We start from the raw sequence: 19,307 nt of genomic DNA, 5'->3' as shown, positions 1-19,307 counted from the left end.
GTCTAGTTAGTGCCCACCATCGTCGAGTTTACAAGTAACACTACAATTTATTAAAATGCAAATAACTTAATAGTGAAAAATATGTATAATAATATTTCTTATTCATATTATAATAAAATTAATGAGAACAGCAATATAGTATACAAGTATATCTTATAAACTCTTTATACAGCTAACAATCTGTTTTATAAAAATAAAATATTTTTGTTATGAAGCAACAAGTGCTATATCATATATTAAATAATAGTAAATTATTAATATATTTAATTTCATACATAATCAAATGTTCCATTATCAAATCAGTACTATAATTTCGAATTAATAATAAATGAAAATAGTCAATTATTATATTGACATCCTAATAGATTAGATTATTTATTAACTATTAAGCTTTGATTTTGATATATCATTAATAATTTAAACAATATATATTATAATGTTTTCAAATTATTAAACTAAATATAAAAAAAATTTACAAAAGAAATATCAGCTTCTACCTAGTTATTTATTTTTCTTTTTTATGATATAGTAACTTAGAGAATAAGCTAAAAAAATATTTAGTAAAGCTTCAAAAATATTATTTTTTATATTTCATAGTATTTATTCTTTAACCATTAGCCTCAGAATAATATAGAGAACATTTGTGAAAAATAGAGCTCTGCAAAATTACAAGCTTGTTAAAAAATATTTGCATTTACTAAACATTGGATTTATAGCATAGATAATAGCAATTTCTCCATGGACTCCATTGTACTCCTGACTTTAATATTTTAATGAATACTTTCAAAGTACTTCTTTTTTAAGTGTTTATAAGATTACTATTACTTTCGGCAATATTAGGTTTTGTAGTATCAAGAAAGATTCTTAGAAAAGAAAGAATCAGCCAATTATGGAATATACATTATACATCGCACTATAATAAACGAGCTAACAGAAAATATTGATAATTCCAGTTAAGTTTGAAATCTTAACTTAATTAATATATGACTTAGGAGTCACCCTGCATATGTTGTTGTGCTTTATATTGTATATATCTTCTTTCATTTTACAATTTGCACGTATTATATTTCCATCTCTGTTACAAGAATCATAAGAAATACATGCAAATAGCATTTAATTATTTCATTTATATAAGTGGTTATTAATTGTAGAAAATTGGAAAGAATTGAAAAAGTAAATGTTACAAATCAGTGACATAAGTCAAGTACTTATCACTATCCATAATAGCAATTCTGTATTATATTGGACTAATACTCATGTAGTTTCTTCATTTTATATATTAATACATGAATACGTATAGTTCTCAATACATTTCCATTCAGAATTACATTATAAACTTTCATAATGTATATTTAGAATAATTTGTTAAATAATATATAATAACTGAATGAAAACGAATGCAGATTTTTACTTCTGTATATAATATTCTTTTTTATAAATGCAACATAAAATATAATATTTTGCATAAATCTTGCTGCATAGTCATATTGAATCTCTCATTATGAAAATATATACTATTCATGTCATAGAGAAAAAGACATTTGTTTACTAAACTGAACTAAAAAACGATCATATAAAAATCTTTATATAATTAAAAAGCTTCGTTTTGAAAACTGCAACCATAATTATTTTATAGTTTGTTTTCATTAAAATATTTTTTATGTACTTGTCATATTGTATAATAATAATAATAATAATAAAATTCTATATTTTTAATATAGATAGCTATTTTTGATATGGTACATTAACAATGAGCTAAGCACCACAGAAAAATTTAAAAGTAAATTTGGCTGCAATTTACTGAAACTACATATGGTCCTCTTCTTTATTAGTATGTGCTGGTGTAGCTGGAGTTGGATCATCATGAAATAAGGGATTTTTTACCTCCATTTCACTAGTCTTAAAAAGGATAAAGCAAAATCATCTTAATAATAATAATAATAATAATAATAATAATAATAATAATAATAATAATAATAATAATAATAATAATAATAATAGCAATAATAATAGTAATAAGACAATTATAATAACTTACTGCAGCTAAACCAGGACATTCATAAACAGTATAATCGCCTTCTTCATTTTCTTCATCACTTTCTGCTTCGGATAAAGATCCTGGATCTCTAGTTGTAGAGGTACGACTATAAGCAGTACAGTTGCAAATGCAGAGAGATTTATGTAAAATAAAAATTCATGGAATTATAATACTGATACAAACTTTTCCATAGCAATAATCTGTTGTTTCTGATGTTGAAAATGATACATTTGTGCTGATTGAGCCAGTCTTTGGTCTTCAGAAGGTGATATATCCTTATTTGGACCTGTTACACCATAAGCTGGATATTCTATATCAGCAGCTGCTTTTACTCCACGATGCAATCTGACATAAACATATATTAAAATATACCAATACTTCAAAATTAATATCTCACAAAATAAATCTATAAATATTACCTGCACCATGTTAAACTGATTAATACACAAATAAACATTATTGCTGCACTGCAACCAGCAATAACAGCTGAAAATAAATGTGAATATTATATATATATGAATGGATATAATTAAAATAAAAATTTCGCAGAAATTGAAGAATTTTTCCAAATAAAATCCAGACTTTTAATTAATTCAATCACAAATTGTAATCTTACCAATAAAATATATATCATCATTTAAATTTTGAGCAATTGAAACAACAAAAGGACGATTTTTTTCAGATTTTTCCTTTTCCATTAATGTTCCTACAGTAATATTTCTTATTTCATTGTGTTTATCGATCTCTATATCTTTTAATTGTTTTACCGTAGTTTGTTCATCTAATATATTTTCTTTGATAATTATGGGCTCAATTGTTTGCTCCTGATCTCTCTCATTATTTCTAGTATCTGCACAAAATAAAAGTGTTACTTTTTCTCTTCTAAAATTAATCATATTTTTAAAATTACATTCTATACCTTACCCACAGGAAAAATGGTATTCTCATAATACCTAGGATCATTAGGTTGAATAAATGGATATTTTTCTTTCAAATTTGAGTCATCAAAAAAATATGTGAATTCAGGTACTTGTGCAAATGATGGTATAAAGTTTTTATTTTCTTCTATTATTTGTCTATTACTTGACATCAAATTTTTTTTTAAAAGATCAGCTATTATTTCTTTGTCAGTGTTATCTTCAATCTCTGCATTGTACAGAGATTGTCTTTTTTCTTGCAAATATCCAATATCTATATTTCTGTACTTTCGATTATCTTTTATTAATTCATTACCTTGATAAGATAGTTCAGAATCAAAGTAATCTTTAAAGTTTTTAAATAATGGATTAAAACCATAATATAAAAGATTATAATCGTTTTTAGGCAAAGTCTGTTTTAAATCCCTATGTTGAATCTGAGAATTATAATTCCAGGGTGTTAATTTTTGTTCCCTCAATCTATCATCCAAATGAAATTTTTCTTTTAATGACTTCAAAATTTCATGTTCATCTTGTTCGTTAAGATCCAAGTGATGTTTCTTGTGAATCTGTGTGGTAAGAAGTGGTAGTAGATATGAATGATGCATGTGTTGTTTCTGATTTTGATTTGTAATGTATTCAGCAAACTGTTTTAAAGCAGTAATATCTTGTGGCACTTCTGGAACTGCATCTAAATATAAATATAATCGGTAAGAAACCAAACTATCTAACATTATTAGATGACACCACATAAAGCTTATGTTTTATAAGAACTATGCCCTTCATGCAAATATATTAATTAAATTAAATCACAAGTGCTATTTAATTTAATAATTATCAGAATATAATCATGAACTATTTGACAAATTAGATACCTATAAACAATCAGAAGAATATTATACATTTTTACATATATATATATATGTGTATATATATATACATACATATATGTATATATATATATACATATATATATGTATATATATATATATATATATATATATATATATATATATATACACAAATATGAAATATAGATGATTAATTCAATTTGCGACATACTATACTTATAACCATGTCATATTATAGATGAGAAACAAAAGAAATCAATTTGTAAAACTTACCCTGGTAAAATTCAAGTTCGCCATGAGAGAGATTCGTTAGGATACCAAAAGTAATTAGCCATGCACAAGTAATCAAACTAAATGACATTTTGATCATCACAGCTGCAGGTATTTTACCCACAGGTTTTTATCGTTGTATCTTTGTTCGCGGTTCCATATGCAAGCACGACATTTCATTGAAAGAGACAGAGCTTGCGCGGTCACATTCATCTGCAATCAATAACCCCGCCATTGCCCTTTAGGCGTTACGGTATCTTTGATAAATTAACGTAGGTGTATACGAATGTAATCAATCAATCAAAAATTTAATGATTATTTACATACATAACTAATCGAATAATAATCTTAAATTATTTATGTTTTACCTATTACATCGAAATTTAATTATTGTTATTAGGTATTTTTTTTTTTTTTTAACGATAAATATTTTGAACAAAATCTTTCCTCTGTTATGCGTATATTACAAACTAATCAAAAATAGATTATTTGAAAATCTAAAAAAACAAATTATTACTTTAATTACACTTCCCACTATTTATTTATTAAATATTTGGTCAAATTACATTGATCGTAATTCTTATGAAATCGCTTTGGTAATACGATTTTCAGATTTTGAAAAATCGTAATTTCAATTGTACGAGATAATATGTATATATATATATATATATAAATTATATATAAATTATCCTTATTGTCCTACTATCATACGCTACAAAAGATAACTGGCAACTTATCAATTTTCGTATAATGTTATTCATAAATCTATTCATAATATAGACTATATTTTTTTTATTCTATTAAAACTTTCGTATATTGATATATTTAAAGGCATAAAACAATGTCACATAAGAAAAAAATTGAAAATATACGAAGTATGCACATATATTTCTGATGAGTCAATCCCATAAAGGAGTTTTTTTATACATACATGTATGAAGATTGCCTATTAATGGGGGTATATTTTCAAATTTAGTTCATCGAATTCAATTGTAGATGGCGACAAAGTAAATAAATTTTGAATTCTTTTTTTTTAACTTGGAACAGTATTAATTAAATAGCAATAGGCAAATAAAAAATATTAATATTAATAAAGTATATTACGTACTCATTAATAATTTAATACACGTAATATTATTTAATATAATTGTAATTTGTGATTGAAGTAATTTCGAAAAACAAACAGTACAGCTTTTTTAAAAATTGAAAAATTATCAATAAGACAAATCTTAATTTATTATTCTAAATCTATGAAAAATTAGGAATGATTAATATATTGCAGTATCAGTCTTATTTTTATTGTTTAACTTTATTTATAATTCACTATTCTTTCTATTTTAAAAATCAATCAAGAATAATACAAAAGAAATATTAACAATTACAATTATAATAGAAAACCAAGAAGCATGATAGAAACAATTTGCATAAGGATATAAATATTATATTGTTGATTTGTTCAGAAAATGAAAATAGATATGGAAATTATATATAGAAGATAGGAATAAACTTAATTAACAATTAAATAAACATTCAATGTTTAAATAAACTAATATATATCTTAGTTATTATAAAAGTTGTTTTTAAAAAAATTTTAAGTTATTCATTGTACAAATAAATTAATAATAATTACTTTCTGTCTCTCATATTATTTTTATAAGATATAAAAAATATATTTTTTTCTTTATTTTAGGACTTTGAACTTAACAATCTGAGAAAATGGTAAAAAATTAATATCATATTTAAATTTTGCACAATAAGGAATAACATTGATATATTGAAAACATATAGAATGATTAGATTTATAGAGAGGCAGTTTGACATAAAATTATATATTATTTGTTTATATTAGTCTCATTTTTCTTGATTCACATACTTTTTTTTTTATTAATATTCATTTAATCCAAATAATAATTATAAAAATAAATAAATTATCAAAAAGAGTCCATTAATGCTATTAAGTAGCATTACAATACGATGAGAAAATATAAATTTGAAGGTAACTATATTAAAAAAAAAAACTTAAAAAAATAAAGACGATGCAACTGAAGAATATGAACAACAGTTTGGTATATTACTTACATTTGCAAAGATACATTGCTATCAAACATAACTATATTTTAAAGACGGGGAATATTATTTTATAATTAGATCATATTTACAATAACATAAATGAAACATATATGATGATATTTTACTTAATCAAATAATAATCTCGTGGGCTATTATTAGCTATACACTTATTTTAAAGAAATAACATATTTAATATATAAATAAGCACTGTTGGATATACATAAATGATCAAATCTTTGAGAAGCGTGAATACCAAAAAGTAAATAGTTTTTGTCTTTTTATGTTTGCTAATGAAAACTTACATAAAACTAATATTTATAATAGCAGAAGAAAGTAAAATATAATGCCACGAGTTGTATGTTATTTCATTACACAATGTAGATCAACTTTTATTATACAGCTGTAATAATTCTTTCCATCTCTTTCATATTTTTTACTAATTACAAATATTTGATTACTAATTTTACAATTAAAAATTATTTATATATGCACAAACACATAGTTCTGTGCATAACATCTTATAAAACAGTGGCAACTTTTATATTATGGATTCAGAATCCAAACTCACCAAATAATATTAATTTTTACATAAGATCAATTATGTTTTTTCTCACTTTTAATTTTGGAAACTGAATTATAAAATAAAGTTTTCCCACTGCATTATTTGATATTTCAAATATGTGCAAAAACACACAAGGCAAAACCATCTATTTTATTCATACTTATAACTGATTTTTCTTCTCTTACAAGAAGACATACAAAAATTGCGCAAATATTCCAAAATTTAATAAATGGGTATAATTCAAGGCGGTCAAATAAATGCTGCTTGTAATTAGTATTATATTAAGTTATGGCAAAATTAAAATTAACACAATCATATAAAATCATATTGTACAATTATGTAAAAAAATCATGTATGCTATAGGATGAAACATGATTTTAAAGTTTAAAATGCAAAAATTAAAAATTGACGTTATAATGACCGTTAATAAAATGGTTACTGTAACTAAGTTAAATTTTATATCTCAATTTTTAGATCATAAGAAATTAATGCATATTATACGAAATTATAACAATTTGAATTATAATTAATATCAGATGTATCATACAGAGCTTTTTGAAAATTAATACATTCTATTGCAAAATTAAGTTTAAGTCATGAACATTGTAAATTAATTATATATAAACTTAAAATGTTTTTACATAAATAAATTAGTAACTATTTGTATTTATATTTATTTTTATAATTAACTATGCTATTAGAAGAGTAATGTTATTGAAAAAAAAAAAAAAAATAAAGAAAAAAAAAAACAAAAAATAAAGAAAAAGGAAAATTTGTCTTAATTTAAATATAATAATTATTTTGAGTAAATTTACAACAATCTGAGACTATTTATAGGCACTAATTTTCAAAATACTCTGTATAGGTACATAATACGTTGATGAGAGGCCAAATGAATCGAGTACCATTTTGTGCCAGTGTGAATATAGTTCTCAGATTTACAAAATCCTTTTATACAATGATGATTATTCAGATTCAAGGAATAATATATAGATCAAGGATGCAATTTGTATAATATAGAAGGTTTGTATAAAATAGAACACTGTAATATTCAGATGCCCTTCAATAATGTTGACCACTTAATATTTGATTATTATATTGTCCATTTATTAACATTTCTATTTCCCAGTTTTATCTTTCACTGTTCGGCTTTTTCTCTATCATCCTTTTTTCTTTTCCAATAAAACTTTTATGTTGATCCTGCCAAACAGACAGGACTAGTATATTATATATTTCAATAGTTTTCAACTTTTAATCAATAGTCTGCACTTACTTCATTCACATTCTTAATTTTATATATATATGTATATATATATATATGTGTGTGTATATATATATATTTATATATATATGTATTAAAAATATTTACAACTTTATTCGCAGCTTTGTCATTTTCGTTTACTAAAACTGTCCCTACTCCAGAGCAAGGAAAAATTCTTGTGGAAAGTATTTATCCATTTGCACTGTTTTAGATGTACTTGATTTTTTTCATATAGTCCACTACTTATTAATTTCAGTTATAACTGAATTATTTCCACAATTTAATTATTTTCTGGATTTGCTTCCTTCTCTCCTTCTCCATCTCCTTCCTCACGTGTCATACCTTCCATGGGAGCAGGAGTTTCCTCTATACTTTTAACATTAGTTGATAATTGATCAGTGGTTGTTATCACTGATGGTGGTCCATTTTGTGCAGCACCTTGTGGAAATCCTGTTTCAGCTGACACTAAATGCGACGGCATATGTGGAGATGCCGTTTGAGACTTTCTACTTCTTTCACCTTTACGCCATAAAGTGATTTCCTGTCAAGGAAAAAAAAAATAACAAATAAAATGTTTATAATTGATATAAGGATATATTGAATTACAGAAACAAATGCAAATGTGACATTAACTTACTTGCTGTTTAAAATATCTGCGATCTTCCTCATCCATTAGAACTAAGTTGAGAAAATATCTAACACTGAATTTCTTGTTAATATCACGCATTGTGGGAGCTAAATCATATCCTGCTAGAAATACTCTAATAGGTATAGATTCTCCACGTACTGGAGCACCATCCATAATTTCATATTTAGCTATCGTTTCATTTTCTGTAAATGTATGTGGCCCTGCAAATATATATTCTAATTATAACTTTAGTAAAGCTTATGATATATAAATAATTGTTTGTAAAAACAAAATTGTTTTCTTCCATTTATGGCATGCTTATAAATTGTATAAAATTATGAATAATGATCTATCCGCTATACGGGGCAAGACAATTTATTAATATGGTTAAATATATTTGAACATAATGTAAGCTAGAAAAATCTACTAATAAGAAACAGCTGATATTATTGTAATGATATCAAAAACTCAAATTATCAATATGAAGTAAAGTAATTCTAAAATATCGTATTACAATTATGTATATGTTCTTTATTATATATATAAATATTTTACCATATTAATTAAATCGAAATACCCTGTAAAATATCTTAGTAAATTGCTGCTAGAATATTCTATACCAGAACCAGTTGTTTCTCGTTTTATAATGGCAATTTCCATATGCTTGATTTTAATTCTAACCAATAGAAAGTATATTTTACCCACAATAACATCTTTTAAGTGATATCTAGAAGAAAATTATAGCAATAAAATATCATAAAATATAAGAAATTATAATATAATTTCATGTTATAATTAAATCATTAATCTCTTACTTGCTTTTGTTGTATTCAAATTCAATATGCAGGCAGTCTTCTATTCCGACTTCCATTTTAATAGGATTGTTCATATCAGGATAGGAACTAAGTGTATGCACAACTAGTTCGAGTTCTTTAACAATATCACTAAGTCTTCGAACAATTGTCACTTTGAGAAAGTATCTAAGCCGCACATTAGAACCAGTATAACTTTCATAAGGCTTCTCAACATTTGCAAATTCAAAGGTATATACAGTATTATGAGTTAATTCACCAGGCCTGGTTAACTCTTTTACCAGATTAATAAACTCATGATGATTACCTCTGTCATAGTATAATTCAATCTGCCCAATGAATTCCACTTTAACACCTTGATGTTCTAGCTTACCAGCTTTTCTCAAACTAATGGTAATCTATAAGCAATGAGAGAATAATCCTATTATGTATGTAACAGTAGAATACATTAACTAAAATTAAATTACTTATATAATGTGATAATGATTGTTGAATGATACTGAGAAATTTTTAAAAGAAGATTATATATCCTATATTTATTAATTTATATTGATATATATAAATTAATTTAAAAATATATTTTTGGTTATAATAATACTGTCTAATATATATCAACAAAGTTTACATAAAATTATAGATATAATGAAAAATAATAATAATAAAATTAGCAAACTTTTGTCAATACTGATGGTTGATTATTATACTTTGACACTTAAGCCATATATCATCAAAGTAATTCTTAAATTATACACATACTAGAAAACTTGAATATCTTATAATATATGCTGATAATACTATCAAATGAAAACTCCTACCTTTCCAGATATTGCCTCCCCATCATAATAAAGCAAATGATGTTCTTTTTTGCCATCCTCAGATTTGATATCTGCTGTCTTTCTGGTCTCTGCACCATCCAAAGTAATGTCTATGTCAGCAGACTGACCGAATCCAAAGAAACTCTACGAAAGAAGATAGATCATAAAGAAATTTTGAAAAAATTTTAAACAATTTAATAATTAATTGACGCTTAAAAAAAAAAAAAACGTACCATTTTTTTTTTAAAAGGGGTGTACTCTTATAGAGATTCACAGGTTAACACCACTTTTGTATTCACGCAGACTAAACAAAATTTACAAGGTCAATGAAAAATCCTGCAACGCAACATTTTTTCTTAATGTAGATTATGAAAAAAGTGTGGTTATTTTTTTACTTTCTCTCAAAAGTCCAGTAGTAGCACCAGTAGCCAATATGGCTGCCTGCTACCCCCACTCTCTCCATTCAATATCAAACCACGGACACCTATTGTTAGATCGCGTATCGCGTATTAAATGTATTACTTATTACATTTGTATTTTACACGACTACTATGTAACAAAATATATGGGATTATTGCTAGAAAGCGAAAAAAGATCCCTAGAATTAAAGAAATTTATAATTTGTCCATTATATTTAATAATTAAGTGTTGGTAGTGAAACGTTAGTTAGAAAATTCGCGTTATTAAGTTTTCATGTGATTCTATCCGCCTACCGTGAAAGATGAAAATTCGACCAATGAAATTTTAGAATAAAACAAGTATGTTTTCATTAATTGTATGTTGCAATCATTTGTAATAAGAAAACGTGAGGAAAACGTTTGGATATATTTGAGTGAATTTGTTAAGGAAAATTAATGAATTTGAAAAATATTTGACATTATCAATGTTCAATTCTTTTTCTTTAATAATACGCGATACATATATAAAGTTCATAATTTAAACAAGTACGATTTGTGTTATAAACATTGTGTGAAAGATAATGAAATTATTCTTATATATTATAGGATATTAAATATAAAAGATTTCTTTTTTTTTTTTTTTTATATTCTAGTACAGATCATTTTATCATCGAAACAAAATGTTTAATACAAATGGAGCTATACGATCAGGAACAGCGACATCATCGAATCCTATGCAAGATTTTGAGGTTGTCTCACCACCAGATGATTCTATTTCTAGTTTAAAATTTAGTCCTGCTTCATTACAACAGAATTTTCTTGTTGCTGGTTCTTGGGATTGTAATGTTCGATGTTGGGAAGTCGAACAATCTGGTAAGACAGTTCCTAAGTCAATACAATCTATGGCAGCACCTATTCTTGATGTTTGTTGGAGCGATGTAAGTTTATCTCATGTTGATACATTATATTAACATAAATTTGATTATTCTCCTAATATAATTAATAATTATCATTTTCTTTTTAAATTAGGATGGAACAAAAGTTTTTATGGCTTCATGTGATAAAACTGCTAAATGTTGGGATTTAGCTTCAAATCAAAGCATTCCTGTAGCAGCTCATGATGCTCCTATTAGAACTTGTCATTGGATTAAAGGAACTACGTATTCTTGTTTGATGACTGGTTCTTGGGATAAAACATTAAAGGTTATAGATTATTTTACAATATATTAATTTATATTAAATTTATATTGTTATTTATTTATTAATTTTATATATTTAGTTCTGGGATTTAAGGAATCCAAAACCAGCAATGACACTTAATTTACCTGAAAAATGTTATTGTGCTGATGTAGTATGTATTGAAATTTTTTGAAAATAATTATTCAGTATATATAACTATATCTATCATTCTTAATTAATAAAATTATTTGAAGGATTATCCAATGGCTGTAATAGGAACAGCAGGACGTGGGTTAATTGTATACCAATTAGAAGGAAGTCCACGTGAATTTAAACCTGTTGAATTAAGTTTAAAATATCAATATCGATGTGTAGCAATTTTTAGAGATAAAAAGAAAATACCTACTGGTTTTGCCATTGGAAGTACAGAAGGACGTGTAGCTATACATCATTTAAATCAAAGTAGTAAAGACAATTTTACATTCAAATGTCATAGGATAAATGGATCTCCAAATGGTTACCAGGATATTTATGCAGTTAGTATAATGAAATAATATAGGTAATAGATTTTTGAAATTAGGCTTTATCTTTTCCCTTTATCATTTTAGGTAAATGATATAGCATTTCATCCTGTTCATGGTACAGTAGCTACGGTAGGTGCAGATGGTACTTTTGGTTTCTGGGATAAAGACGCTAGAACAAAACTAAAATCATCGGAAATAATGGAACAGCCAATTATTCGCTGTTGTTTTAATCATAATGGACAAATATTTGCTTATGCAGTTTCTTATGATTGGTCAAAGGTGTGATCTCTTTTGATAGATTTTATTATATTACATTCATATAATATATTATTATAATTTTTTATTTGCATTACAGGGTCACGAATATTACAATCCTGCGAAAAAGAATTCTATATTTCTTAGGCCATGTTATGATGAATTAAAACCAAAAGCATCACCATAATTGCAATTAAAATTTCATTGACAATTTTTATTATATATGCTTGTAATTTTATTATGCCTGTCTAATAGTAAATTATATTAAGGATTATATTAAATTTTTATATTTCTTTTATTATTAAATTTATTTTTAGTTATACTAATCATATAAATTGTTCAATTCTTTAAATTAATTTTTTCTTAATATTTTTCCTATCATTATTCTTGAAAAATGAAATAGATATAATTAGTTTTGTAATTATTTATATAAATGTGTATTACATAAATAATTATTATTACATAAATAAATATAGAAAATAATAGATTTGATAATACATTAAAAGATTACATATTAGAAATTATAATTAAGTTTGATGTGATGACATAATCTATCACATAATGTATATTGAATGTAAAGTTGGAATCCAATAATTTATCTATATTACAGATAGCCTTATTTGGTGTGTATTAGAAACAGATTTGTGTACTATTACCTGAATTCTAAGAATTTATATAAGCCAGTGAAACTTATATAACACTTGTTAAAAACATATCTATTCATTAAGGCTGTTTATTATCTTTTATTCAAAGCATGATTGATTTCAGCGACAGGAATGGACAAAATATGAACCACGAAATAAGTGAGGAACACTCATGTGTCCAAATAACAATTGGATTTTTGTGGGTAAAGTAACAATATATGTTGTATACACACATAAATATATATATATATATATATATATATATATATATATATATATATATATATAAATCATTATAAAACCAAAGATGATAAATAGCCTTAATGTTTTGTTGATTCAAATACTACTATAATAATAATATAAATTTATACTGTTCTACGATATCCATGTGATACGTCAATCCATTGAAGAGCACTTTTAATTTCACTTTTTTTTACTATCTCATTAAATCGAATTCTTAGAATTAAAATATAACTATAATTAAATATAATATAGGAATAATTTTATAAGATATTTTAAAGATGATGTAAAATGTTCAAATATTTCAAATAATTGTAGAATAACTTAATAAAATATATGTAAATTATATATATTTGCATTTTCGTCATTTTACAGAAATCCTATTCATTTCACTATTTTGTAATTCTCTAGTACATTTGTTATAAATAATAAAAATTTTTAATTCTATTTTTAAGAATTACATTTTTATTAAAACGTTGTAAATTTGCTGTAAATGGCAAAATTTTTCAAAATTAAATTTTTTTGTTTCATTAAAATTACATAAATATAAATAATTAATAAAAAAAATAGAACGTATTTCTATCTAAATCGACATTAACGATTTAAATGAAGGATTTTGCAAAACTGCTTCACGTGCTGCCATCTAGTGACTGAACATCTCATTTCACTCGATGCGAGGTATTTCAATGAGTGTCTAAAATTTCTTTGTTCTTTGTAATTCTGTTTTATCTCCAAAGAATTTTTGAACATTTTGTAACCTTGAGATGAATAATAAATTATTTTAACATATAAAATGAAATAGTTATTGAAATAGTGTTAAAGAAAACAATAATTTTAACGTGAGCAAAGTTATCATATTATTATTATTATTATTATTATTATTATTATTATTATTATTATTATTATTGTTATTATCATTATTATTATTATTATTATTATTATTATTGTTATTGTTATTATTGTTATTATTATTATTATTATTATTATTATTATTATTATTATTATTGTTATTATTGTTACTTGGGATGCTTCAAATGTTATTCTAACATTCTATTTAAATATACATAAAATATTATGTTAATATTACGTTGATTTCATGCTTTGAAGTAAAATTGCTCATATCTATTTTTAAACTAAAACTGATAATAATTGTAGTAATACAAATCATTTTTAACCTATAATACCTTGTATAATAAACTTGCATATTATTACATTATATATATTGTATAGATTATGTGGAATTCAGAGTTTAATGACGTTGATGAAGGAATACATGTTAGAAGTTATGCAGAATTATTAGAACAAAAACAAGATGAGGAGAGTATTGAAACTGCATCTACAGTTGAACAGGTTAATACTATAACCTAAATATAAAAGATATTTATATACTCTTATGTCTTCTTATATTTTCTAATATTTTATAATTGTATTTTTAGATCAGTACAGAAAAAAATGTACTTGAAATTTATGAATTAAACAAAGATCCAATCTTAACCAAACAAAAACATGTGGCACTATTAAAGAAATCATTGATTCATCTTAGCGAACCTTATGAGGTACATATATAAGAAAAGAAATAAACATTTATATCTTACAATAATAATCTGAAGTTAAAAGTGTTTTTAAAAATGTATCAAGTTACTTGTACATTTAGATTTATTTTATGTTAAGGGTTTAGATTGTAGCAGGCCATGGTTATGTTATTGGATACTTCATTCACTTCATATATTAGGAGAATCTTTAGAAAATGAAGAATATTCAAAGATTGCTGGTTTCTTAGCCAAATGCCAATCTGAAAAAGGAGGTTTTGGTGGAGGTCCAGGGCAGCATCCTCATCTAGCACCAACATATGCTGCTGTTAATGCTTTATGCATTATAGGAACTACAGAATCATATGCGGTAATAAACAGGTATGTATTTTAATTTGCAAGGTCAGTATAATTTTAATTTGTTCATTTAAACTTATTAATGTTTTAACATGGTAAATTTCTTATTAATATTATATCACCAATTACATACTTTCTTTCTCAAAATAAAGGATGCGGTAATTCCAGAAAAGGCCTGTACAATTTCCTATTATCCTTGCGAGGAGAGGACGGTGCTTTTGGCATGCACGTGGACGGAGAGGTTGACATAAGAGGAGTGTATTGTGCCGTTTCCGTAGCCAGACTTACAAATATATATACTCCCGTATTATTCAAAGGAACAGACGAATGGATTGCAAAATGTCAAACATGGGAAGGTGGATTTGGAGGTTGCCCAGGTATGGAAGCACATGGTGGATATGCATACTGTGGCTTGGCAGCCCTTGTACTTCTTGGGAAAGCTAACGTTTGTAATATGCCATCGTTATTGGTACGATTTAATTTGATTTATTATTATTTATTATAGATACGAGCTTTTGTATCTACATAATTGTATTATGAAAATATGAAATATTGACTTTAGAGATGGATAGTAAATCGTCAGATGCGTTTGGAAGGAGGTTTCCAAGGACGTACTAACAAATTAGTAGATGGGTGCTATTCCTTTTGGCAAGGTGGTGCTTTTCCATTGATCCATGCGATCTTATCAAAAGAAGGAAAAGTATTCAATACTAATTATTGGTTATTTAATCAAGAGGCCTTACAAGAGTATATATTAATTTGTTGTCAGCATTCTTCTGGTGGACTCGTGGACAAACCTGGAAAGTATATATTTTTTTTTTTTTTTTAACTATTATAATTTCTTTTACATATCTGGGAAAAGTTATTTAATCTTATTTAATTTCAGAAATCGCGACATATATCACACCTGTTATGCGCTAAGTGGTTTGTCAATCGCACAAAATTCGCCGCGTCGATTAATAATCGGACCGCCAAGTTTAAACACAGTAGAGATTATTCATCCTGTGTATAATTTGGTGTTGTCTGCCGCGGCAGATGCCCTAAAATATTTCAATGAACTACCGATACCTGATTGATTGTGTATTTAATAAATAAATTTCTATTCCTTTCCCAGAAATATTCGTCAGTCAATTTTTCGTTTTCCAAGACGCAATTAATATAAGACCATTTTTTATTACATAATTTTAATTTTATCGTGAGAAATGTTTTACCTATTATCGATAAAACAGATTTATTACTTATCGACGCCAACAAAGAACTTTTTTATTAATTTTCCGAAATATAAACTAAGCGGCGCTACTTATCATTTCTACAGAGTAGATAGGAATTTCTGGATTGAGTTTATAACAGTAGAACATAACAGTAGAACTTTAAACGTTGATGTGAGAGCTTGTGGTTTTAAATCGCCAAGTCAATTTGTGAGTGTTTCTTTTTTAAAGCTACGGTAAAGTAGGTGAACTAATTTTGGAATAACTATCGGATTACGAGAAGAGGGTAAGTAAGATCAAAAAAATTAATAATAAATAATTGATGATGAAATATATTCAAGATAGGCTATTGCTCTTTCGATATTTCTCATCAAAGAGTTACTTTTCGTGTCGTACGATTGGAAATTCGATATTTGTTTGTTTTTGGGTAAAAAAAAAAAAAAAAAAAAAAAAAAAAGAAAAAAATGAAATTCAAAATTGAAGCAAGTAAAATAAATGTTCGTCATGACGTAATTTGAGTAATTGATCCAGGAAGTTCTCGATAAAACGCAGTTAGCTTCGTTACGAATGATTTCTATTCTTTTTGCAATGACTCTTCATTGTTTCCCACGATATCAAATATAATAATTGTTTATACATTTTAAATAAGATTGACGACATATATAAGATGACTTTATAATTTCAACGAAGATAATTTCTCTTTAATTGACTCGTAAACACATTTTTTAAATTGAACGATCTACTTTGATAGGATTGATCTTTGATTAATTTACAACCACAGTAAAACTTGCTTAGAGTTCCAAGAAGGTTACTTGACTGTTCTTCATTCGAGTAAAAATACGATCGGTCAGCGAAGAAACCGGTTTTCTCTTTGCAGCTTATATACGTTCCTCGATCGTAAATGAATGCCTCTTTTCTTGTTCATTCTTCGAACGTTTCTTATTCTTTCGTCCAAGAGTTCCAGGTATAAAATACAAACACGAAGGAATAGGGATGCACGGAACTTAGTCACGTTGTATGCGTATAACGGCACTAGTAGCATCAAAAGTATTATATTCTTGTTTGTTGTCTCTTATTAGAGAGTTTACATTTCATGATGAGCAAAAAAAAATTTATTGATACAGATATTTCATATATATATATATATATATATATATATATATATATATATATATATATATATATATATATATATACAGAAAAATTTTGCAATATTGAAAAAGAAAAATCGTGCAGTGCAATAAAATAAAAGAAATATAATTGACGATGATAAAGAAAAAGATTGGAATTATTAATGATATCTTTATACTTGTTACAAAAACGATCATTGTATTTTCGATTCTCTCGTAATAAAGTCTCAAGTGTTCTTCGCGACTCATTTAATTTTATATCAAAACATTCTTCCTCTTTTTCCTTTCCCTCCACCCACCCCCCATCCGCCTCCCTCTTCCCCATTCAGTGAAATCTTTCTCATAAATACAAATTAAATAGATAATATAATCGAACTAAATTCTATCTTATTTTAATAAAAAGAAAGAAATAAAAAAAAAAAAAAAGAAAAAGGGATAGTCATTGACAGAAGTATTACTCATAAATATCGTATATCGTCTTTATCGAGCTTTTAAGGGTCAAAGATCAAATATAGTGTTTGGTCATACGTTGAAATTCTTTTGTAAATTCATTCAAGTAAAACCGATGACGCATACGCTCGCGATTATAATTTTTCTTTTTTTTATTCATTTCTTTTCGTTTCTTATTTTTCTTTCTTTCTTTCTTTCTTTCTTTCTTTCTTTTTTTTCTTTTTTTTCATTTTTAACGAATCCATAGTAAATTAAGAGAATATTGATTAATATTACGTCAGAGATTCGCCATTTCACTTTGTTTCATTTTTAATTTTAATTCAACATCTCATTTATTCCTTTTTTTTTATCGTTGATTATTCACCGTCAATCGGATATCGATCTAAACAACGTTATTTTGCCTTCTATTATTAAATAATTATTATCTTCATACGTATGTGTGTTTGTGGCTTTGTAAAAAGATTATTTTATTATTCGCTCTCGTTTTCTCGAATGAAATTAACAATGAAATTAAATAAAAATGTTAGAGGATATCGAAGATTTTTTATCTGGTTCGTCATTTTGAATCGTTCCGATTTCTATTTTTTTCTATTTCTTTTTTTTTTCTTTTTTTTTTATTATTTCTTTTCTCTTTCTTTCTTTCTCTTCATTTTTCTTTTCAATCGGGAACAAAATCAATGGATCATTATTATTGCAATGTTTTGTAAAGCTTGAAGAACAATGCAATCTTTGAATAAGTCCGACGACCTGCTCCATTTCGTCGCATTTCCTCGCGTATAAATGGAAGCGAAAGAGCGCACCTTGACAATGCTCACTCAGATGCAATGCTTAATGAAAGGAAAAAAAAAAAAAAAAAAAAAAAAGAAAAAAAAGAAACGATGGATAGAGAGAGAATAGATGAGAAAGAGAGAAAGAGAACGAGGCCATCTTGCCTCTCGTATGCCTTCCATCGAGTCCTCCGCTCAATGAACTGCCACTGGTCTCTTTATACTTGCTACGTATCTATGCTTCGTTGGGGAATTAATGCTGGCATGTTATTAATGGCAGCAGAGAGAAGAAGAGAAAAGGAGAGTGTACGTGATAAAGAGAAAAAGAAGTTTAGAGAGGAAGTATTCTTTCTTTCTTTTTTGCTTTTTTTTTTTTTTTCTTTTTCTTTTTCTTTTCTTTCT

At 25.8% G+C, this 19,307-nt stretch overlaps 5 protein-coding genes across 14 annotated transcripts in view; 3 read left to right on the top strand and 2 right to left on the bottom strand.

Annotated features, from left to right (window-relative positions):
* Positions 1-1,564: 1,564 nt before the first annotated feature.
* On the bottom strand, positions 1,565-4,463 carry LOC124946513. 3 transcript variants are annotated; one of them, XM_047487274.1, is made up of 8 exons: positions 4,445-4,463; positions 4,080-4,289; positions 2,963-3,646; positions 2,655-2,888; positions 2,458-2,524; positions 2,222-2,383; positions 2,039-2,144; positions 1,565-1,899 (listed from the first exon to the last, which is right to left on the bottom strand). In XM_047487274.1, the coding sequence occupies exons 2-8, from the start codon at positions 4,174-4,176 to the stop codon at positions 1,807-1,809; spliced, it is 1,443 nt and encodes a 480-aa protein (XP_047343230.1). In that variant the 5' UTR covers positions 4,177-4,289; positions 4,445-4,463; the 3' UTR covers positions 1,565-1,806. The 3 variants fall into 3 exon arrangements, with proteins under 3 accessions (XP_047343230.1, XP_047343231.1, XP_047343229.1); XM_047487275.1 differs by lacking the exon at positions 4,445-4,463 and having other exon boundaries at positions 2,039-2,126; positions 4,080-4,340; XM_047487273.1 differs by lacking the exon at positions 4,445-4,463 and having other exon boundaries at positions 4,080-4,335.
* A 1,663-nt stretch (positions 4,464-6,126) lies between these two features.
* On the bottom strand, positions 6,127-10,790 carry LOC124946437 (vacuolar protein sorting-associated protein 26B-like). The gene is made up of 7 exons (XM_047487141.1): positions 10,620-10,790; positions 10,458-10,528; positions 10,225-10,368; positions 9,413-9,807; positions 9,218-9,324; positions 8,607-8,818; positions 6,127-8,510 (listed from the first exon to the last, which is right to left on the bottom strand). The coding sequence occupies exons 2-7, from the start codon at positions 10,458-10,460 to the stop codon at positions 8,250-8,252; spliced, it is 1,122 nt and encodes a 373-aa protein (XP_047343097.1). The 5' UTR covers positions 10,461-10,528; positions 10,620-10,790; the 3' UTR covers positions 6,127-8,249.
* A 21-nt stretch (positions 10,791-10,811) lies between these two features.
* On the top strand, positions 10,812-12,802 carry LOC124946438 (protein Rae1). 3 transcript variants are annotated; one of them, XM_047487144.1, is made up of 7 exons: positions 10,812-10,982; positions 11,276-11,560; positions 11,652-11,825; positions 11,902-11,973; positions 12,056-12,337; positions 12,410-12,604; positions 12,681-12,802. In XM_047487144.1, exons 2-7 carry the CDS (start codon positions 11,303-11,305, stop codon positions 12,765-12,767), a joined length of 1,068 nt encoding a protein of 355 aa, XP_047343100.1. In that variant the 5' UTR covers positions 10,812-10,982; positions 11,276-11,302; the 3' UTR covers positions 12,768-12,802. The 3 variants fall into 3 exon arrangements, with proteins under 3 accessions (XP_047343100.1, XP_047343099.1, XP_047343098.1); XM_047487143.1 differs by lacking the exon at positions 10,812-10,982 and adding an exon at positions 10,993-11,168 and having other exon boundaries at positions 11,281-11,560; XM_047487142.1 differs by lacking the exon at positions 10,812-10,982 and adding an exon at positions 10,993-11,168.
* A 1,327-nt stretch (positions 12,803-14,129) lies between these two features.
* Positions 14,130-16,467, top strand: LOC124947017 (protein farnesyltransferase subunit beta). 3 transcript variants are annotated; one of them, XM_047488582.1, is made up of 7 exons: positions 14,130-14,303; positions 14,695-14,814; positions 14,901-15,020; positions 15,136-15,374; positions 15,519-15,819; positions 15,913-16,150; positions 16,237-16,467. In XM_047488582.1, exons 2-7 carry the CDS (start codon positions 14,698-14,700, stop codon positions 16,269-16,271), a joined length of 1,050 nt encoding a protein of 349 aa, XP_047344538.1. In that variant the 5' UTR covers positions 14,130-14,303; positions 14,695-14,697; the 3' UTR covers positions 16,272-16,467. The 3 variants fall into 3 exon arrangements, with proteins under 3 accessions (XP_047344538.1, XP_047344536.1, XP_047344537.1); XM_047488580.1 differs by having other exon boundaries at positions 15,913-16,154; XM_047488581.1 differs by lacking the exon at positions 14,130-14,303 and having other exon boundaries at positions 14,604-14,814; positions 15,913-16,154.
* Positions 16,468-16,701: 234 nt separating this feature from the next.
* The window catches only part of LOC124947015 (protein draper-like), a 20,618-nt gene continuing 18,012 nt past the window's right edge, over positions 16,702-19,307 (top strand). For 2 of the 4 annotated variants that reach the window (XM_047488579.1, XM_047488576.1), the window contains exon 1: positions 16,703-16,844. The gene's annotated coding sequence lies outside the window, so the exon portion shown is untranslated. Of the gene's footprint in view, positions 16,845-19,307 lie in introns of all 4 variants that reach the window. The other 2 variants (XM_047488578.1, XM_047488577.1) reach the window with 2 other exon arrangements.

Source organism: Vespa velutina, chromosome 2, assembly GCF_912470025.1.
Source record: "Vespa velutina chromosome 2, iVesVel2.1, whole genome shotgun sequence".
NCBI classification, from domain to species: Eukaryota; Metazoa; Arthropoda; class Insecta; order Hymenoptera; family Vespidae; genus Vespa; species Vespa velutina.
The sequence above is the reverse complement of the archived record's forward strand: the minus strand, read 5'-3'. Positions and strand labels throughout refer to the sequence as shown.

Bases quoted from the DNA above. Each gene is read 5' to 3' on its own strand.
- LOC124946513 (XM_047487274.1), bottom strand. From the start codon at position 4,176: ATGATCAAAATGTCATTTAGTTTGATTACTTGTGCATGGCTAATTACT. The intron at 2,525-2,654 runs GTAAGATTACAA...ATTTATTTTCAG, and splicing joins TGATGATATATATTTTATTG to CTGTTATTGCTGGTTGCAGT. The intron at 2,384-2,457 runs GTAATATTTATA...TGTTTATGTCAG, and splicing joins ATCAGTTTAACATGGTGCAG to ATTGCATCGTGGAGTAAAAG.
- LOC124946437 (XM_047487141.1), bottom strand. The intron at 8,819-9,217 runs GTATAGAATATT...ATATATTTGCAG, and splicing joins ACGAGAAACAACTGGTTCTG to GGCCACATACATTTACAGAA. The intron at 8,511-8,606 runs GTAAGTTAATGT...TTTCCTTGACAG, and splicing joins GCAGATATTTTAAACAGCAA to GAAATCACTTTATGGCGTAA.
- LOC124946438 (XM_047487144.1), top strand. From the start codon at position 11,303: ATGTTTAATACAAATGGAGCTATACGATCAGGAACAGCGACATCATCG. The intron at 11,561-11,651 runs GTAAGTTTATCT...TTTTTAAATTAG, and splicing joins TTGATGTTTGTTGGAGCGAT to GATGGAACAAAAGTTTTTAT. The intron at 12,605-12,680 runs GTGTGATCTCTT...TTTGCATTACAG, and splicing joins TTTCTTATGATTGGTCAAAG to GGTCACGAATATTACAATCC.
- LOC124947017 (XM_047488580.1), top strand. From the start codon at position 14,698: ATGTGGAATTCAGAGTTTAATGACGTTGATGAAGGAATACATGTTAGA. The intron at 15,375-15,518 runs GTATGTATTTTA...CGGTAATTCCAG, and splicing joins TCATATGCGGTAATAAACAG to AAAAGGCCTGTACAATTTCC. The intron at 15,820-15,912 runs GTACGATTTAAT...TATTGACTTTAG, and splicing joins GTAATATGCCATCGTTATTG to AGATGGATAGTAAATCGTCA.